Source organism: Tachysurus fulvidraco, chromosome 1 (assembly GCF_022655615.1).
Source record: "Tachysurus fulvidraco isolate hzauxx_2018 chromosome 1, HZAU_PFXX_2.0, whole genome shotgun sequence".
Classification (NCBI taxonomy): domain Eukaryota; kingdom Metazoa; phylum Chordata; class Actinopteri; order Siluriformes; family Bagridae; genus Tachysurus; species Tachysurus fulvidraco.
This window is the reverse complement of record NC_062518.1, coordinates 25127593-25144762: the sequence shown is the minus strand read 5'-3', so window position 1 is coordinate 25144762 and position 17170 is coordinate 25127593. Positions and strand designations below refer to the sequence as shown.

General features: G+C 38.0%; 1 protein-coding gene across 1 annotated transcript in view; it reads right to left on the bottom strand.

Moving 5' to 3' along the window:
• brinp2 (bone morphogenetic protein/retinoic acid inducible neural-specific 2) overlaps positions 1-17170 on the bottom strand; it is a 122656-nt gene that overhangs the window by 15782 nt on the left and 89704 nt on the right. The window contains exon 6 of the mRNA XM_027178827.2: positions 12624-12860. Coding sequence (XP_027034628.1) covers positions 12624-12860 — 237 coding nt within the window. The remainder of the gene's footprint in view (positions 1-12623; positions 12861-17170) is intronic.

Genomic DNA, 17170 nt, shown 5'->3' with positions numbered 1-17170 from the left:
CACTTGGTCTTGAAAGAGCAATATTTGACCCGACCAATCAGACATTTATTGAGTTTGTATATATTATCCGGGACACTAGTAACTCCAGGCAGGCTAAGAAATCCATAGGCTAACTGAAAAACAGGCACGTCATATCTCAACAGAGATTCCTTTTGGATGTGGGAAGATTTTGAAGAATTGAGATTTGAGGTTTCCCATGTTGTTTACTCAATCTTTGTCCACTGTTGGTCAAGTACACAGCTACGGATATGAGCTTATATTTCAAAGCTTACTGCAGTGCCTGGGGTAATGAATGGCTGCTATTGATCGGGCATCTCTAGTGAGAACTTCTCTGACATGCTTGTGTCTCATACGCTTTGTAATTTACTGCAGTGAAATGTGTTTTGATTTTGCTTTGTACTGAATCACTGGGTGTGTCAAATGGTCGGAAAAAGCTTTATGCTTTTGGCAGATTATATAGGATTTATTTTCTTAATCGTTTTAATATAATGCAAGATATTAATGATAATAAAAATGAAACTAAAGTATTAATGAATGCATTGCAATCTAATTCTATTCTTAAGTAAAATATATACCTTTCACTTCTACTAAATTACAGTTCCCTGAAAATAAAGCTATCCACCACTAAGTGTATTTTGCTGTAAATACTTATTTAAAATAAGAGGATTTTTTCACTAATATGAAAAAAAAAATCAATAATTCACTAATATAAATAAAAATTGGTTTCCCTTAACTATTGAAACAGAGATATCAGTGTGCCCTGGTGGTCCAGCAGCAGGAGCCCATGCTCTCATCACCGTGGCTGGGATTGATTCCTGGGCAGGGAACTAATGCAGGCAATGAGGGATTAACTCTCAGTGCCGGTCCCAAGCCTGGATAAAATGAAAATGTTGTGTCAGGAAGAGCATCCGGTGTAAAAAAAAAACCCCCAGCTAAATAACAACTAAAATCAATGTTATCTGTGATGTTAAGTGCTTCTTAATAAACACTAAGTGACAGTAAAGTATGCGGTGACAGTCATGAAGTACATTTCCCATGGCCCAGCACCATATTGTCTCATTTCATTAGTTTGATCATCATCGTTTTAACACCGGATTGTCACTGATGTCGCTGTCACACATTGTGTTTTTGTACGCGCTATAGTCTTGTTATAGCAATACTTATAGTCAGGATATTTTCCATAGTGTCCCCAACTTTGGGTTCTTCCTAACAGTGACACACCTAGCTTGGTGTATCAGCATCCTAGCTTGGTGTATCAACAAAACATTCACATTACATATAGGGGTATCTCAAAATGGGCTATATTTTAAAAAAATATACAGTATGTGTGTTATATGTTAAATTTTTAACAGTATTCCGGATGGAGCTTTGCACACTCCTGGCAACTTCTCAATCACATTCATGAGGACACTTCACCCAGGAGGCTCCCAGATTTCTGGCCAAACTGTTTCTCCTAAATTCTAAATGTAAGCTACTTCTTTGGTTGGCTTCGACAGGAAGGAATTTACAGTATGTCGTAGTTATTAATACCTTCAGTTATTACGCTGATGTTCATATTTGCAAGTTTTTCGAAAGCTTCCGGGAAACAATTGCACTTGACCATATAGTGTAGTGTTATAGAAAGGAAATGATTTATAATCACACTCTCTGGTGTCACACAGATGAAGATGGCTTCCCTTTTGAGTCCGGTTCCTCTCAAGGTTTCTTACTCACGTTGACTCTCACTTGCTCATTAGAGATAGATATAAATAAAAAATGTACCTGTAATATTTATTCAGATTTTTATATTCCTGCAAAGCTGCTTTGCAACAACATCCATTTGTTAAAAACTGAATTGAAGTAAACTCTACTTTTGGTTTAGAATTATATCAATATCGATATTTGCATGTCTTAGATCCATACTGTACGTTTCAAAATGTTAAGAAATAAGCTTCCAGTCAAAAGTTTGGACACAGACGGAATATTTCAATCGAGTGAAATATTTCAAACTTTTGAGTGGAAGTACATACAGTATATTCTTGCTTGTAGCTTGGACACGAGGGCATTTATTTTGTGGTATGTGGGTGTTTTTTATTTTGTGGTATGTGGCTGTGACCTGAAGCCATCTGACCCGACTCAAATTACTGAGTTGATGCACCCTGTACTCAGTGGGCATGTAGCAACAACCAAAATCCCTTGTTCTTTCTCACATTTGTCAACAGAATGGAAGAGCTCAGCTATCTATAGCTCTGGGTGTCAGGTAGCCCAAACTGACGTGTTTAGAAAATGTGGTGTGACACTATCTGCTATGCTGAAAATACAATTTATGCATTCCAGCTCAGTTTCAACTTTTTTCTATTCTGTATATCACTTTCCTGGTTTATTGACAGCTGTTTGTCATTCCCAAAATAAACATGCTGGTGAAGGACAAGGTCTCCTGCAGCAGTCACTGCTGTGTGTCAGACACCGATTCTGCTGTGTAGTTATCATGAATATCATTATGTAGTTATTTTCTGTATGCTTTCCTGTACTGTATTTAGTTTACAGTTTATATACTTGTGTTAGGATTTAATCTAGTCATATTTACTGTTTCCCAGGCATTGTTTATTCCATTTGAATGGGAGTGTGTCATTTTCCTGACTCATATTCTGTCTTGCTGCTAATATCATGAATTTAAGTTGCTTTACTAAGCCATATGGAAGAGTTACATTCTAATCCCAGTCCAGCTGTGCAACTCACTACAGAGTGACAAGGGAAGTTTGAGGGGTATAATAATAAGGTGTCATCTTGCTCTCCACCAGGGCACCTTGGAGTGCAGGGAGGTGCCACGTAGACAAAGACAGAGTGTACTGTCCTCAAAAAGAGTCATTTTCTAATTTTTAAGTCCCAGGACGCCTCTATTGAGCGTCAGGGATCGACAACCACAAGGACAATCACCCATTCCCAGCATTCCCAGGTGAAAACTGACAAGAATGACATTTTACTTTTTGCCTGAATGTGTTTCATTCCATCTGCCTCTCAGTCATACAAAAAACTTCTCCAGACAAAAAACAACATGTAGGTCCACAGTTGAATTTGAAGGCTTGCTGACAAATGTTTCTGGCATTACTAAAGTTAGCAGAATTATATGACGGAACTTTCTTTTGAAGCCAACCTGCAGGGGGTCTGTGGAACAGTCTCAGTGGGAAATGACAGTGGTATTTGGCAAGTCAGAAAATGTGCATCATCATTTCAGAAGCGTGGGCTGGGATTGTAGACTTGGGATGCATTTACCTCTAATAGAAGACAGAAACGTTGTGATTTGCCGGAGGATGTTAGATTGGTATTTGACATATACATAATAAGCCTTTAAATGCCTAATGTTCTGGATATATTCTGTTCAGCACATGATATGCCAGCACAAGTTCGGCAAGAACTCAGGGACACTTACAGTAGCAGCAGCAAAGAACAAAATCAACCAGCAATCACAAAATCTTTGAAAAGAACAGAAATGAATGGTAGTCTTATTATCCATTCCCAGCAACATTTAAGCACATTTAAATTATTTAGAGACAGAATTCTGACATTCTGTTGACAACAAACATGAAAATAGATTGAGGTTTTTTTAAAATACAGATTATTGAACTGCATATCCTGCTAGGATCTTTGATGGTCCAGAAAACTGAACTATTAAGACTTATTAATCACTTCAGCAAATAAGGGGAAGACAAGCTTTTAATAATTCATTGAAGGTGTGATTTAGCTTTTGTTTGAGCGCTGAGGTGATTTATGCAGTAAAGCTATCATACTCTCCGAAAGTGTCTTTTGTATAATCCCTGCTTAGAATTAAGCATTGCTATGGCTGAATAAACACATTCACTCTCCTAAACCTGAAGTGAACAGGATTTGCAATTCTCAACAGGCACATGGTGAAAGTCGGGAGCGGTGTTTACTACGCTTTCTTTTTCACATGTAGTTGAAGTGCCATGAACTCTCCACTTCCTTTTTTATTTCTTTTTTTTCTTTTTTGCATTACTTAGTAATATTTATGTAGTATGTGTTGTAGGAAAAAATAAAAAAAGGCATTTTAATTACTGTGGCACTGTGTAATACTGTTAAATTGTTTAGTGCTTAATTTGATTTGCTTCGATACTGCTGAAAACAAAGCCTTAGTAATATTTAAATAGTGCAGGTGACTTTATTGCACTTACCAAGGACATGTAACAATGACTAAAATGTCCTCCGATATCATTCTTCTTATTATCTTACATCTGCTCATCATAATTCCTGCTCATTACTTTATATTACCATTTTATTATCATTAGATCATTCTTTAACACTTAATTACCACCCCCCTTTGTGTTATGCACTTACACCAAGCACAAGTGAAAAGTGACTTGAGGATTTCTTGAAATTCCAGTAACGGACAAGTGAAGGCCATTTGTATCTGCATTAACAAGCAAGGGACGTTTGATCAGATTGGAGGTGCTTGACCTCTCTGAAGCAGTGTATAGGCTCCTTGCATTCAGGGCTACAAGCATGGGTGATGCATTCTCTTTTAAGATGCTTTGAAGTGTCCTAATAGGCTCAAGAGCCTGTTTAAAGTGCTGTGTTCGCAGTTCCATTGCGGTGCAGTGTTAGTCAGCGCAATGAGACATATGAGTAATAAGTGTACAACATTTTCAGAAACGAAATATTTAAGCTTCCATTCCAGCTCATTATGATTTCAGGAGACAAGATTTAAAGTAGACAGTCCACACCATATCAGCTAGCAGAACCCAAAACCACAGAGAAGTTCGAAGAAGACCAGTGCCAATGTTTTTTGAATGGAATGGATTACACTATTCAAACACCTCAAATAATAAGAAATGCTAACAAGAAATATTATAAAGAATCATCATCGTCATTATTTATTATTATTATTATTATTATTATTATTATTATTATTATTATTATTATTATTATTATTACTGTGCATGGGTTCTACTGTTTAAAAAAAGTCTTTGCAGTGATCTTTGCTAATAAAATTAGCTTGGGTGTTTGTTTCTAGGAATGGTCATTAATGCTACTGTCTTACCCTCATAGTTCACGTTTATAATGAACAATATAATCTGAATATAATTTTCCAGCTTAGAATCCAGAAGGATTTATGTACAAAGATCCCACTGTATATTCTACTGAGAACAGCAGAATAAACAACTTGTAATTGAATCGTATCCGTTCTGCTTCCTTAGCAGATTTCCAGAACATGGTGACTTTTCCCATTGTTTCATAACAACAATAGCAACATCACCACTTCGTACGTGTGAGTGTGTAACATGTAAGAAGGCTCATTTATGTCACACTCTTGCTGAGAAATGGAAGAAACTCATTCAAGATGCTAAAAGTGCTCTGTGTTAAATTTGTTACTGCAAATGTTGCGCCATCGAAAAGAGCATGTTGCCGATGATTAATCAATAGTCACCTCTGACTCAGAGAGACACAAATACTATAATTTCCATTGACATCTAACGGTATGGTGCTGTGAATGCAGAGGAATTACTGTACAAGCAACTTCTTGAAAATTGTTGAATTTTTCTCTGTCTATCTCTTGTATTTCAGATCACAATAGTGAGCTGTTCGTTCTTCCAATCCCCAAAGAAGCTGGAATGACAGATATGATGAATCCCCATACAGTTTAGGACAAGATCTTCTTTGACAAGTACTTATCTTGCTCTTGCTGTATCTGCAGTATATTGCTGATTCTGATGCAGGAAGTGCATCTCAAAAGCTATAGAACAAGTATGGTCTATTCAGCAACTTCCCCTGAACAAAGAGGAGTGCAGCAAGGAGTGAAGCAGATGACTGATGTGACAGGGTGCATTAGGAAAAGAAAGGTGAGCTCCTCTATGACGTGATCAAAAGGAAGGCAGCTACTCAGCTTAGAGAAAAGAAGGGGAATGAGAGCCCACTGTGTTGGAATGCAGAGTAGAGGAGCTAGAAGAGGACATGAGCCAAATATAAGAGCTGTAAGCTACAATGCAACAGCACAGTGAAATACAGAGCTTGGTACAGCTGCCTGATGTAATGACTACATCTTGTTGTCTAAGCTTGTTGCCTACAGCAAGTTTAGTTGAGTGCTGATAGACTAAGAATTAATCATCCTGAAGGTCAGACTTTAACCTAAAGAACACAACGCAGTACCTATTAATGTCAGAAATGATGGCAAAACTAAATCTGGAACCTCCAACTAAGGCAATGGATCAAATCCCTAATATATTTAATGTTGTACTATAAAGAAGCTCATATACAGTATGCAATTGTGAGCAAAGGGAATCTGCAACCTTGTAAAAAAGGACACATAATGGCTGTGAAGGCAAATCTTTTGACTGAAATCAATGCCATCTGTAGAGAGGCCAGTGGCCTCTCAAATAGATAAAGGCATTTGGCTCACAATTTGTACATAGCATTTGGCTATGTACAAATCTATCACTATGTCACATGTTCTGATTGCCCTAATGGAGATAAAGCCCACAACAGGAGATTCAGTGGGTGGACACACTCCAAACTAGAGGAGACAAACCATCCTGGGCAACTAAGGTTGACACAAAGGTTAAGGCAAGTTTAGTTGTGCTTAATCTCCAAAATTTAGCAAAACACTTTTTGGTGTAGAGATGCAGGAGACACTGGATGTCTTATTCTCTTTTGTTAAAGTTCACAATATGAAAAACACTGGATCAGAATGCAAAAGCTTGGCTCAAGTAAGACCAATTTAGCAAAAATATACAGTAGTGTCATGTCTGTAAGTCAACAATGAGCTTTACTGTAACTCGGTTTACTCTGTGAATAAAGCAATTAAGATTGACACCTACAGATCAGAGTTACGGAGCACATTGTCCACACTGTATTTACAGTGTTTACAGTACAGTATATAAGACATGGTGCCTTGACAGATTTTTCTGGTTCAAAGTCATAAAACGGCTGTCATTCCATATGCTGCATATACCAGATGTGATAAAAGCGGTGAGCAAATAGTCTTGAAAGATGCAGATTCCCATATTCCAATGTTTGTAGAACACATTTGATTTTTCTGTTTCCACATAATAGAGTGACATACTAATTCAGAGTCCTCCCCAGGGTGTTCCCAGGCTTTCCAGGCTGCACTGCCAGATTTTCTGTGCACTTCCTTATCTAGATGATTGGCTGCTATGCAGCAAGTGATGAGGCAGATGGAGCTCTTCAATAAATATGTTGAAGCTCTGGGGCTTAAAGACATTTTGGCTGTGCAGACTGTGCAGTTCATTGAAATGAACTTGTTTCTCATGCAATTTCTCGCATGCTTAAGAGACTTAACAGAATCTACAGTACCACATATCTCCTATATGCATATTTTTGTGTGGGGTGTGGATGTTTGGTGTAGCATTCCCCAAGTTGATGCTTTACATTAATATTAAATTAAGCATAAAACTGTGAAGAATGCTGAGGTAGGCTATCAAGCTAGGTTATGTATATAACTCTGGATCTGTGACTAAAGTCATCAGAATACTTAATATGAACCCAGATACATTTTATCTCATTTGGCTAATGCTGTTATCCACTGTACCCAAGGACCCAGCAGTAGCAGATTGGTGGTACTAGGACTCATAATCTTCCAGGCTGTAATGTCTGCTGAATTTAATTAGCTTTGCAGCGTGTTTTGGCTAGTCCTGTCACTCAGTATCTGAAGTTTTCCAGTGTCATCCATTGACATTCCAGCGAGTCTCACTATGTGACCAGAGAGCTATTAAGAACTATTAAGTGCTAAGTTGCACATTACTCATGCAGATAACATAAAGCCAATGGATCTTCCCATGTACTGATGCACTAATGAGGGCTGTGATGAAATTTAATGTTCACCATGAAAAGTGGGCTTGTTGCATTATGGACACAATGGCTGACACAATAATTTGCTTAGTCATACATAATAGAAACAGCAATGTATCTCTGAAAAATTCATTTTGAGCTGCTATGATCTGGCATTTGAAAGGTCTGCTTTTCTTACATCATTTCAGAGCAGGATAAGACCTGGATAAGACACAACACGAAAAAACAGCTCTATCATAACAATACAAAGAAAAGTCCACACCTCTTTACTATCTTATTTTCTCTGTCGAGTATCTGGGCTGTTGAAATGGCCAGTGGCCAGTCCCGAACCATTACTGAAGATGTAGCCCAAGCCCAGTGTAAACGTTTGCTAAGTATTCACACAAAAATTGACCACAACCTTACAGACACAAGGTTAATCCATGCTAAGTGAAAACCCAATGAAATATCAATGACTGCATATGCTTTTAAGAAATGTCTATGCTCTTACTTTAAGTCCCTGATTTACTAAACATTAGTACTGTATGAGCAAACATATATGTTATAACACCCTGATAACATCTGCAAAAAAATGAGACTTTGAAATAGAGTCTAAAGAGGATTATGCCTTTTATGTAAGAAAAATAACACAGGGTTCAGTTAATGAATATGTAATTTGGGGTGGTGTTAATGCAAATAGATTAATTTAGCACCTGCAATGTGATCTATTATGTCTGAAAGTGATTCTGGGGACAGCAATCGTGTGTGCAAATTATTTCACCTGACGGGTGGATATTTCATTTATAAAACTCAATTTTCTTTGTTATCAGTAATCGCCATAGCTATCAAAATCTAGCACATGCAAGATCAATATTTAAGTGCTTTCTTCACCTTTTGTGTGTGTGGCCATTTAGGCTTTTGAAAACCGCCACAAAACAACCACTTAGTGCGATTTCTATCAGAATGCACAAGAAAATATAAAGTATTTGTTGGAAACTTCGTACATCATAGCTAAAGTCTCAAAATCTAGAACTTTTGTATCATTTAACCAAACCTGAAACATTATTATATCTTTCTGTGTTATAATCATACATTGTATGAATTGTATGTTGGTGCTTGAAATGAGATGTAGGAAATGAATTCTTTCAAGAAACAATAACACTTGATTAGTATTTGTGTGTCCTTTGCAGAATTAGCATCATCAGTTTCAGGGGAAAAAAGATAAACTTGCTGGGTGTCAGCAATCTATCACTTTCACATGGCAAAGGCAGTATATCTGAGAACAAGCTTTATTGAGTAATGGAGCTATAAATTTAAGCATTTCTCTTGGCAGGTCTCTGAAGGTGATGGAACCTGTGCCAGAACTGTGTGTTGGTTGTACCATGTAACAAACAACTCTCCTTTACTTGAAAGCAGGTTTTTAATTACCATAATGGATCAGTTGTGAAAATGAGCATCCTGCATATCAGAGGTTGGAGAGGAAGGGGAGGGTGATCCTTATCCTGAAGAACACTTGAGCTTTTAAGGGTGGATTTATAGTTGTAAATTCAATCAATCATTGAAAAAGGAGGTGCTAAAATTACTTGGTGGCACAACTGCAAAGGTGTAAATCGTAGCTGTGGGAAATGTGGCGTGCTCGGCTATCGCATTCGGTGCTGTCTTACTAGCCGACAACCTCCAATGCAATGAATGAATTATAGTTTAACTTTGCATGTAATCTAAATGCAGCACATGACCACCATATGAGAGCTAGAAGTACAGTATGCAGCAATGTATGGGATTCTAAAACTCATAATTCCATCATGTGAAAGATCCTTCAGGTATTATGATCTGATCATTCATTCATTCATATTTTCTACCGCTTATCTGAACTACCTCGGGTCACGGGGAGCCTTTCAGTTCTTTAATCTTTAGCATGTCAGGTAGAGAATCTGCAATCTAGAAAATTATTTTTAGAGCTCTCTTTTAATAATAGGAGCTGACTTTTCTGACAGGAAGTAAATAAAACTGTAGAAAAAAAAGCTTTTCTCACAAGCCCAGCACTTCACCTGCTGAAAGGAGATATGCATTTGGAGGAATGCTGAGATACACTTAAATGAATTTGGGCTACTTTCTTTAGCAGTTCCTCACAGTGTAGAGAAGAAGCTTGGGCTTATCTGCGTGATTGGATCGCTCTTTGGACGAGAAAATGTTCCGGGGTGGGGAGAAGAGATGCTGTTGTTCTTGTTTCTTTTAGCTTATTCACCATCACTCTTTCTGTCTACCTTCTTTCAAGCCAACGACATTATCAGATCAATGAAGCCCAAACAGAACAGTGAAAACAAGTCAAAGGTTACTGTCGGAGAGGGAAAAAATCCCCTCCTACAATCCAGTTTATATTTATCAGGACCTAAACGACAATTGTGTAGTCAGGTAAGCTCAGATGACGTGATGTAGTCATTCTTTCCCGAAAGTGAACCATAAATCAGAAACCGGGTAAAGAATGAACCTTGAAGACATTTTGGGTCAGTCTTCTTTGCAACATTGCTTCAGTTCATTGATGTCTGAGGACATTCGTTTATGGTCAGCTTTCTTAAGATCCATCCTCAGCATCTCAGTGGTGTTGAGGTCTGGACTTACATTTGGCCATTTCAACTCTTTTTCCTTCTTAACCATACAGATGTCAGGTTACTGGTGTGTTGGGATCGCAGTCATATCGCATGGCCTATTGTCTGCCAAACTTATGCTGTTTGACAAATGACTGCATGAATCCTGTGGCTGAATAACAAGCCCAAATCTTCATGACAGTTGGCATGAGGTGTTTCTGGTGAAAGCTGTTTAGATTTTCAAAGACACGGTGCTGTGCAATGATGACCAAACATCTCCACCTTGGTCTCATCAGTCTAATCTTTTTCAAGAATTTAATGTGGGTTTGTTTAGATGCAATTTTGTAAAACTAATTATGGGCTGTATCCTAGTCACTTGTTTATTCTTCCTCTGATGAACATGTGCTTTTATGTGCTCACAGAGGCTGTAGGTATCGCTTTGGTTTTTGAACATTAAACAGTCATGACGCGACCGAATTTGCTTGGACGCCCACTCCTGGGAAGATTGGCAACAAACTTGAAGGCTTTCCATTTGTAAACAATCCTTCTCACTGCAGAATGATGAATTTCAAATTGTTTGGAGATAGCCTTACAAATCTTTCCAGATTGATGCGCAGCAACAATTGCTTCTCTGAGGTCATGGCTGAGGTCGTTTTTTTTCTTGGCATTATGCAGACACACACCACCAGAACATCAAACTGCCCAAAGTTTTGCTTTTGTAGATGGAGTCACACTTCTGAATGATGAACTAATCTAATGCATTTCATTTGTAACACCTGAATGCTAAATACCATCATAATGAAATTCAACCTGGGTTCTGAACGATAGTTTATATTTGGGGAAAAAAATTACTACATATTAACATCTGTTGTGTATTTGGTTGTCAGCTGAGATTATGTGTTTGTTTATAGAATATCGATGAAGACCAGAAAATATCTGATACGCTCTGATAAGTGCAAATAAAAAAATATTATTAAGGGGTTTACTTTCTTTTGTCTATGACTGTTTTTTATAACTAACCCGAGACGACACACTAGGCTATGTTTTAATCATTCAGACACTAATTGTAATAAGAAAACTAGTTAGTGTTAGTATTTTTTGTTGCTGAATTCCTAAAATACCGAAAAAAACAAATAGCATGGTCACTCACAATAACATATAAGGTATGACATATCAATTTGTAATATATTGTATTAGCACACACATTCATTCATTCATTCATTCATTCATTCATTCATTTTCTACCGCTTATCCAAACTTCTCGGGTCACGGGGAGCCTGTGCCTATTTCAGGCGTCATTGGGCATCAAGGCAGGATACACCCTGGACGGAGTGCCAACCCATCACAGTGCACACACACACTCTCACTCACTCACTCACTCACTCACTCACTCACTCACTCACTCACTCACTCACTCACTCACTCACTCACTCACTCACGTAATCACACACTATGGACAATTTTCCAGAGATGCCAATCAACCTACCATGCATGTCTTTGGACCGGGGGAGGAAACCGGAATACCCGGAGGAATCCCCGAGGCACCGGGAGAACATGCAAACTCCACACACAAAAGGCGGAGGCAAACGTGCTAACCACTAAGCCACCGTGCCCCCCTAGCACACACATTTTGGAGTTAATTTGTATTAAAAAATATGCTCTAACAACGCCGTTTTTAAAACAGCTCCATCGTCTTTTTTTGCTACGTCGTATGGTAACAATGTGTGGCAAAGTCTGCATTTTCTATCCCCGGGTTGTGTATTTGCTTAAAGAAAAGTGCTTGATTGTAAGTATGTCGGTCAAGGTAAAGTGAATAAAAAATACATACAATAAAAAAAAACATTCAGAAGACCTGACAGATATTCCATTTACAAAATGTGAGATACCTGAAGAGGGAAAACTGAGAGTAAGGGATAGGAATGCAGTACCCATATCAATCAGCTGTCACCATCAAACGCTGCTGCAGAAGACTCAGCTTTGTCAAATGCACTTCTACCTCACAGCTAAAAAGACTTTGAATGCTCTACTACAGTGACAGTGTTCTCCTTACTGTTTACAAAAAGCCTTAAAAGTCTTCCTGCGGCCATGTTTTGCAAGCTTGGCCCCAGTTTCCCAAAAGCAAGGAAATATTTGTGTCTCAGGTTAAGTGCGTTTCAAAGAATGCCTTGCTGTACTGTGATCTTTGTGCTACTAATTACTTCAGGCAAAATTCGAACACCAACTTATTTTTAGCACCAGACAGTGTAGCAGAATCCTTACCTGACTCAATAAACTCATTATTCAAGGTGATCCAGGCCTCCCTGCTTTTCCGGAGACTCTCTTCCATGGCTCTGATATCCAAGAAGGGGCAGTTGCAATCAGGAAACTTGGCAGAACATCGACACCAGCAGTCATTGTTGCGGCACAAGAGCTCGCCCTCGGAATTGCATGCCACATAGCTGAGTGCTGCCTCCACGAATCGGTTGCGCAGGAAGTCCGGGAGAACATCCTGTAAACCTGGGTTTAAATACATGACTTTCTTAGTGCCACATAATACAGAGAAAATATATCTGTTTTTTTTTTTTAATATCTTCTTCAAGGACCATATGGCTATTACCATGCGTGATGTAGTGTTAGTGTTTTCTACAGTAATGTCACTAACACATTCTTTTAGTTACTTTCAGAATAGCAGGAAGTAATTAAGCAACAGCAAACATATAGACAAATAATTAAGCATGTCTTGTCGACTTTAAAAATACCAAACCTCATGAGAGCCATTATAATCGTCTAATAATAGTGAAAACAGCTGTCTATTTGACAGCAAATGTGCTGGAACGGATGCTGAATGGATGCTGAACATCATTTTCTTAAGTGAAAGCCAGAAGCCTTTCTTCTGATAATTGAAGTTTGATAATTGTTCTTAACAAAACACAATACACACATGATTTAAAGATATAAAGTAACTTTAGCCAAACTTCCACCCTAGTAACACTAGCTTGGTTTGGAAATCTTCCACATCCCATTAAAACGATGCTGACATGCATGCGGTTTACCGAGAAGAAACGTGATATTTTTCTGCACTGATGCAATGAAGAAGTGACAAAACCTTTGTTAAAGAAGCACAAAGCCAGATAAATTCAATTTATAGAACGTTTTTTCATTTTCTTCTTCCTTTTCTTTCTCGTTTCAACTTCCTTATACAAGCCGAGAGTAATATGTTTTCTTTTTTTAAGGCCATGTTCAGAACAATGCAATAAACCCAAACTCATTCTCCTGCATTATCTTCTATAGATTGGGCAGGAAACAGAGAGCGGATGGAATGTAAAGTGGGTCAGAAGTCTGACTGTGTTTGCTTGCACATTTCTATTTAGGACAGAGGCCTGCCATGCCAGCTCTGTAATTGGGTAATGGGATGGATAAAGACTAACAATCTGTACGGCAAGGTCATTCAGCCATACATCGCTGTCATGAAGCAGCAGTGCTCTGCAGACAGAGAATCAATGTGGCATTCTCTGACCATATCCTCTTCTGATCTTTTGATGGGAGGTGATGTGAGTATTGATATTTATGCAGTCAAATTTATTAGTGATGATTTGCTGGGAAAAGCCCATCTTATACGAATCAACGGTGCCAACTCTGGTAGGAGGATTGTATATGTAATATATTTTAAAAACACTTTTATTGTTGCTTTTGTTGTAGCTAGCAACAATGTAGACAATTAAGCATTTTCTAATCAATATGTAGTGACGAACACCCCGTACAATCATTCGATAATGAATACGTTCGCTATCCATCTGCTGGGGAGATCGATCCACATTTTACAGCCCAGCTGCGGGTGTTGAGCAACTGCTAATTATATTATCTGAGAAAAGCTCTTCTCAGCTTCACCAGATCTGACACCCATCAAGACAGAATCAATTCCTTTTTCTCTCAGCTTTTCAAATTCTCTCTCCTGGTATGAATATTTATGAGACACGTTTCTCTCGTATTTATTCTCCGAATTTCAGGAAAACAAGAGGCGTAATTAGATGCAGTCTTCCTCTCAAGGCCTGGCTCATGGTGGGTGCAGAGCCAACAGTGTGGGGAGGCACACAAAAGACAGCAACTTGGATGGCTTTCATTCCGGATAAGACTAAATAACAGCTCTTGTGCCCTCTCCTCCTCAATCTCAGCCTTTTCATTGAGAGAGACAGGAGTGATAGTTTTTTTTTCCCTCCCACAAAAGTTTATCACAGTCTTCAGTAATATCTACAGTCTAAATTATATCTATTGTGGCTAAAGTTCTGGTTCTGGTTTTACTGTACCAGTGTTGTGATAGTTACTAAGAAACAGTAGATAGTTACAGTTACTAGTTACATCATTCAAAATGTAACTCAATTACTTTGTTGATTACTTACACCAAAAAAGTAACGCTTTCTAGTAAAGAACGTTATTTAATGTTCCCATTAATGCCCTTTTATGCGTTATGGTCTATACAAACACAAAACTGACTTAAACACAAAGTAATTTTTAAACACTATTTTATTTAAGTCAGACCAGCACAAACTGATTATATCACAAGGATTTCTAACAAGCTAACGAGCTGCCTGAAAGCAGAAACTACATACCTCGACGAAGCTAGAAGCTAACCCAGTGTCGGTGGACACACTCGAAGTGAGTCAAGCACCTCCAGCCAAACAACAGCGACTAGATTTTAACCGGACTGTTAGCTGTTAGTCATGGACAGATCAACAAAGCTATTGCACGATATGTTGTTGAAACATGCAGCCTGTCTCTACTGTGGAGTCACCGGCTTTCAGAAGGTGCTTCGACGGATTGGAGTTGCTGTTGATCGCAGTAGATAGGACCTTCGAACCAGAAAGACACAGCTTACTGTACATTTGATACATTTGACTAAAATGTTTTTGTCTTTATGCTCAACTAAAGTGAAATAATGAACATATTTCCACTTTGAGAAACTGGTCTTGCTCTCGCCTCGACTCGCCGTTACTGCCGCGCACATACATGAATAAACGGAAACACGCCCACAGTGCGGCGCCTTCGTGTTTACAGGTTGGCATCCACCGATCCTACAATGCGTCGCTGCTGTAAACAGGTTAGGCTGTAGGCTACACGTCAGCCAAAATGAACTACTTTAAAAAAGTAACGGACAAACGCACCATATGGTAACGCTAACGGAGTTACTTTATTTAAAAAGTAATGCGTTAGAGTATTAGTTACTGTCAAAAGTAACTGCCCAACACTGGGTTTTACCCATAGTTGTATGGTGACTATCTATGGTCAATAACATACTTAAATAGTTTTCAAATAATAAAAAAGTCTAAAAGGTCTTCTGAAATTTAAAGAACAACGAAGTGACAGAAATCAAGACCTCAAGCATTTTCCATCCAGCCACTTTTCTCTCTCTGCTTTAGACATGCCCCTGCCTCAGCTTATTAAAGTAGTTACATGGCTTTTGTCAGTGGGGAGATTGCTTCAGGAGGTAACAGTATTAAGTGGGCTGACTTTTAAATGTCAGACTCAAGAAAGTGGCAAGTACTGGCACAGGCCATGTGTATAATTAGCACCGACACAGGCTTTCTTTTCGCTGCCATTACTATATATCGTTTTTATGTGCTTTGGTCACTTGTGGTGACACGTCTGTCACTGTTGTGTGAGGGAAATTTAGTTTAGAGTAAATACTTGTCTTTAAATAACCTTTCACCCCTTCATCACTTCATCTAAGAGTTGGTTCTAAAATCCCTAGCTTGATATAAACATAAGCTTTTTTCTCCTGTACAGTAGGTACATACTCTTCTCCCATCTCCAATTAAATGGAAAAACGTACAGACATACATGGTGCAGTATAATTTAATTAAAATCTAATTAATTCATGTGACTTGTCATTTAATATCCAAGAAGAGAATTTAATCATTTAAATTCTACTATCTTTTAATAAAAATAGACAATTAAAAAAAAAACAACTGCAGTGTAGCCAGGGAAAAGAGTTATCTATTATATGCTGTAATGATTTCTTGTTTTTGAATAGTGAAAAAAATTAATTTTGACATTTCTTAACAATTCCTTCAGCATTATTTGGTGAATTTAATAAAATATCATCAGGGATTTTTGAAATATGAGATTTTGAATGTCAAGTGGTTGATTCACTGTTTGTATAAACATTTGAAATGACTGGAACGAGGACATTATATTTTTTTTTCTTATACACTGAAGACTTTTTGGGTTTCAAATCAGAAGATGAATGTAAAACGAAGACCAGAATTTCAGGTTTCATTTCCTGATTAATCTAAGATCATTGGAGATTTGAAAAACTTAGCACATGGTACCTTTGGTGTCAGCCGACCCAATTGTTTTCAAGTGAGCAAATGAGCAAGTATAAATTATATGTTAATATTTGCTCGCAAATAACTGCATCACCAAAGTGTTGTGTTTTTCTTTTGTGCTGCTTTTCTGCGCTTGTACTACAGCTTCTTCCAGTTGTTGTTTGTTTTGGGTGCTTTCTCCATTCAGTCTCTTCTTCAGGAGGTATAATCACCTTCAGTTGGGCTTATGTCTAGTGATTGACTTGGCCAGACTAAAACCTTCCACTTTTGAAGTCTTCTTCAAAAATGTCTTCAAATTGTGGTACATTCACCCCGTTTGCTGGTTTTGTTTTGAGCATGATATAGTTATTATTAGTTATACAGTAGTAGGAATAGCAGTAATATTCGAATACCCATTTATATTGAAATATCGGAGGTGCACTTAGCGGTTGTGGTGTTAATTATTCTAATTGGTTGATGATGTTCCTGTTACCGTGAAAGCTTGTTTGCGCTTGTTTGCCATTC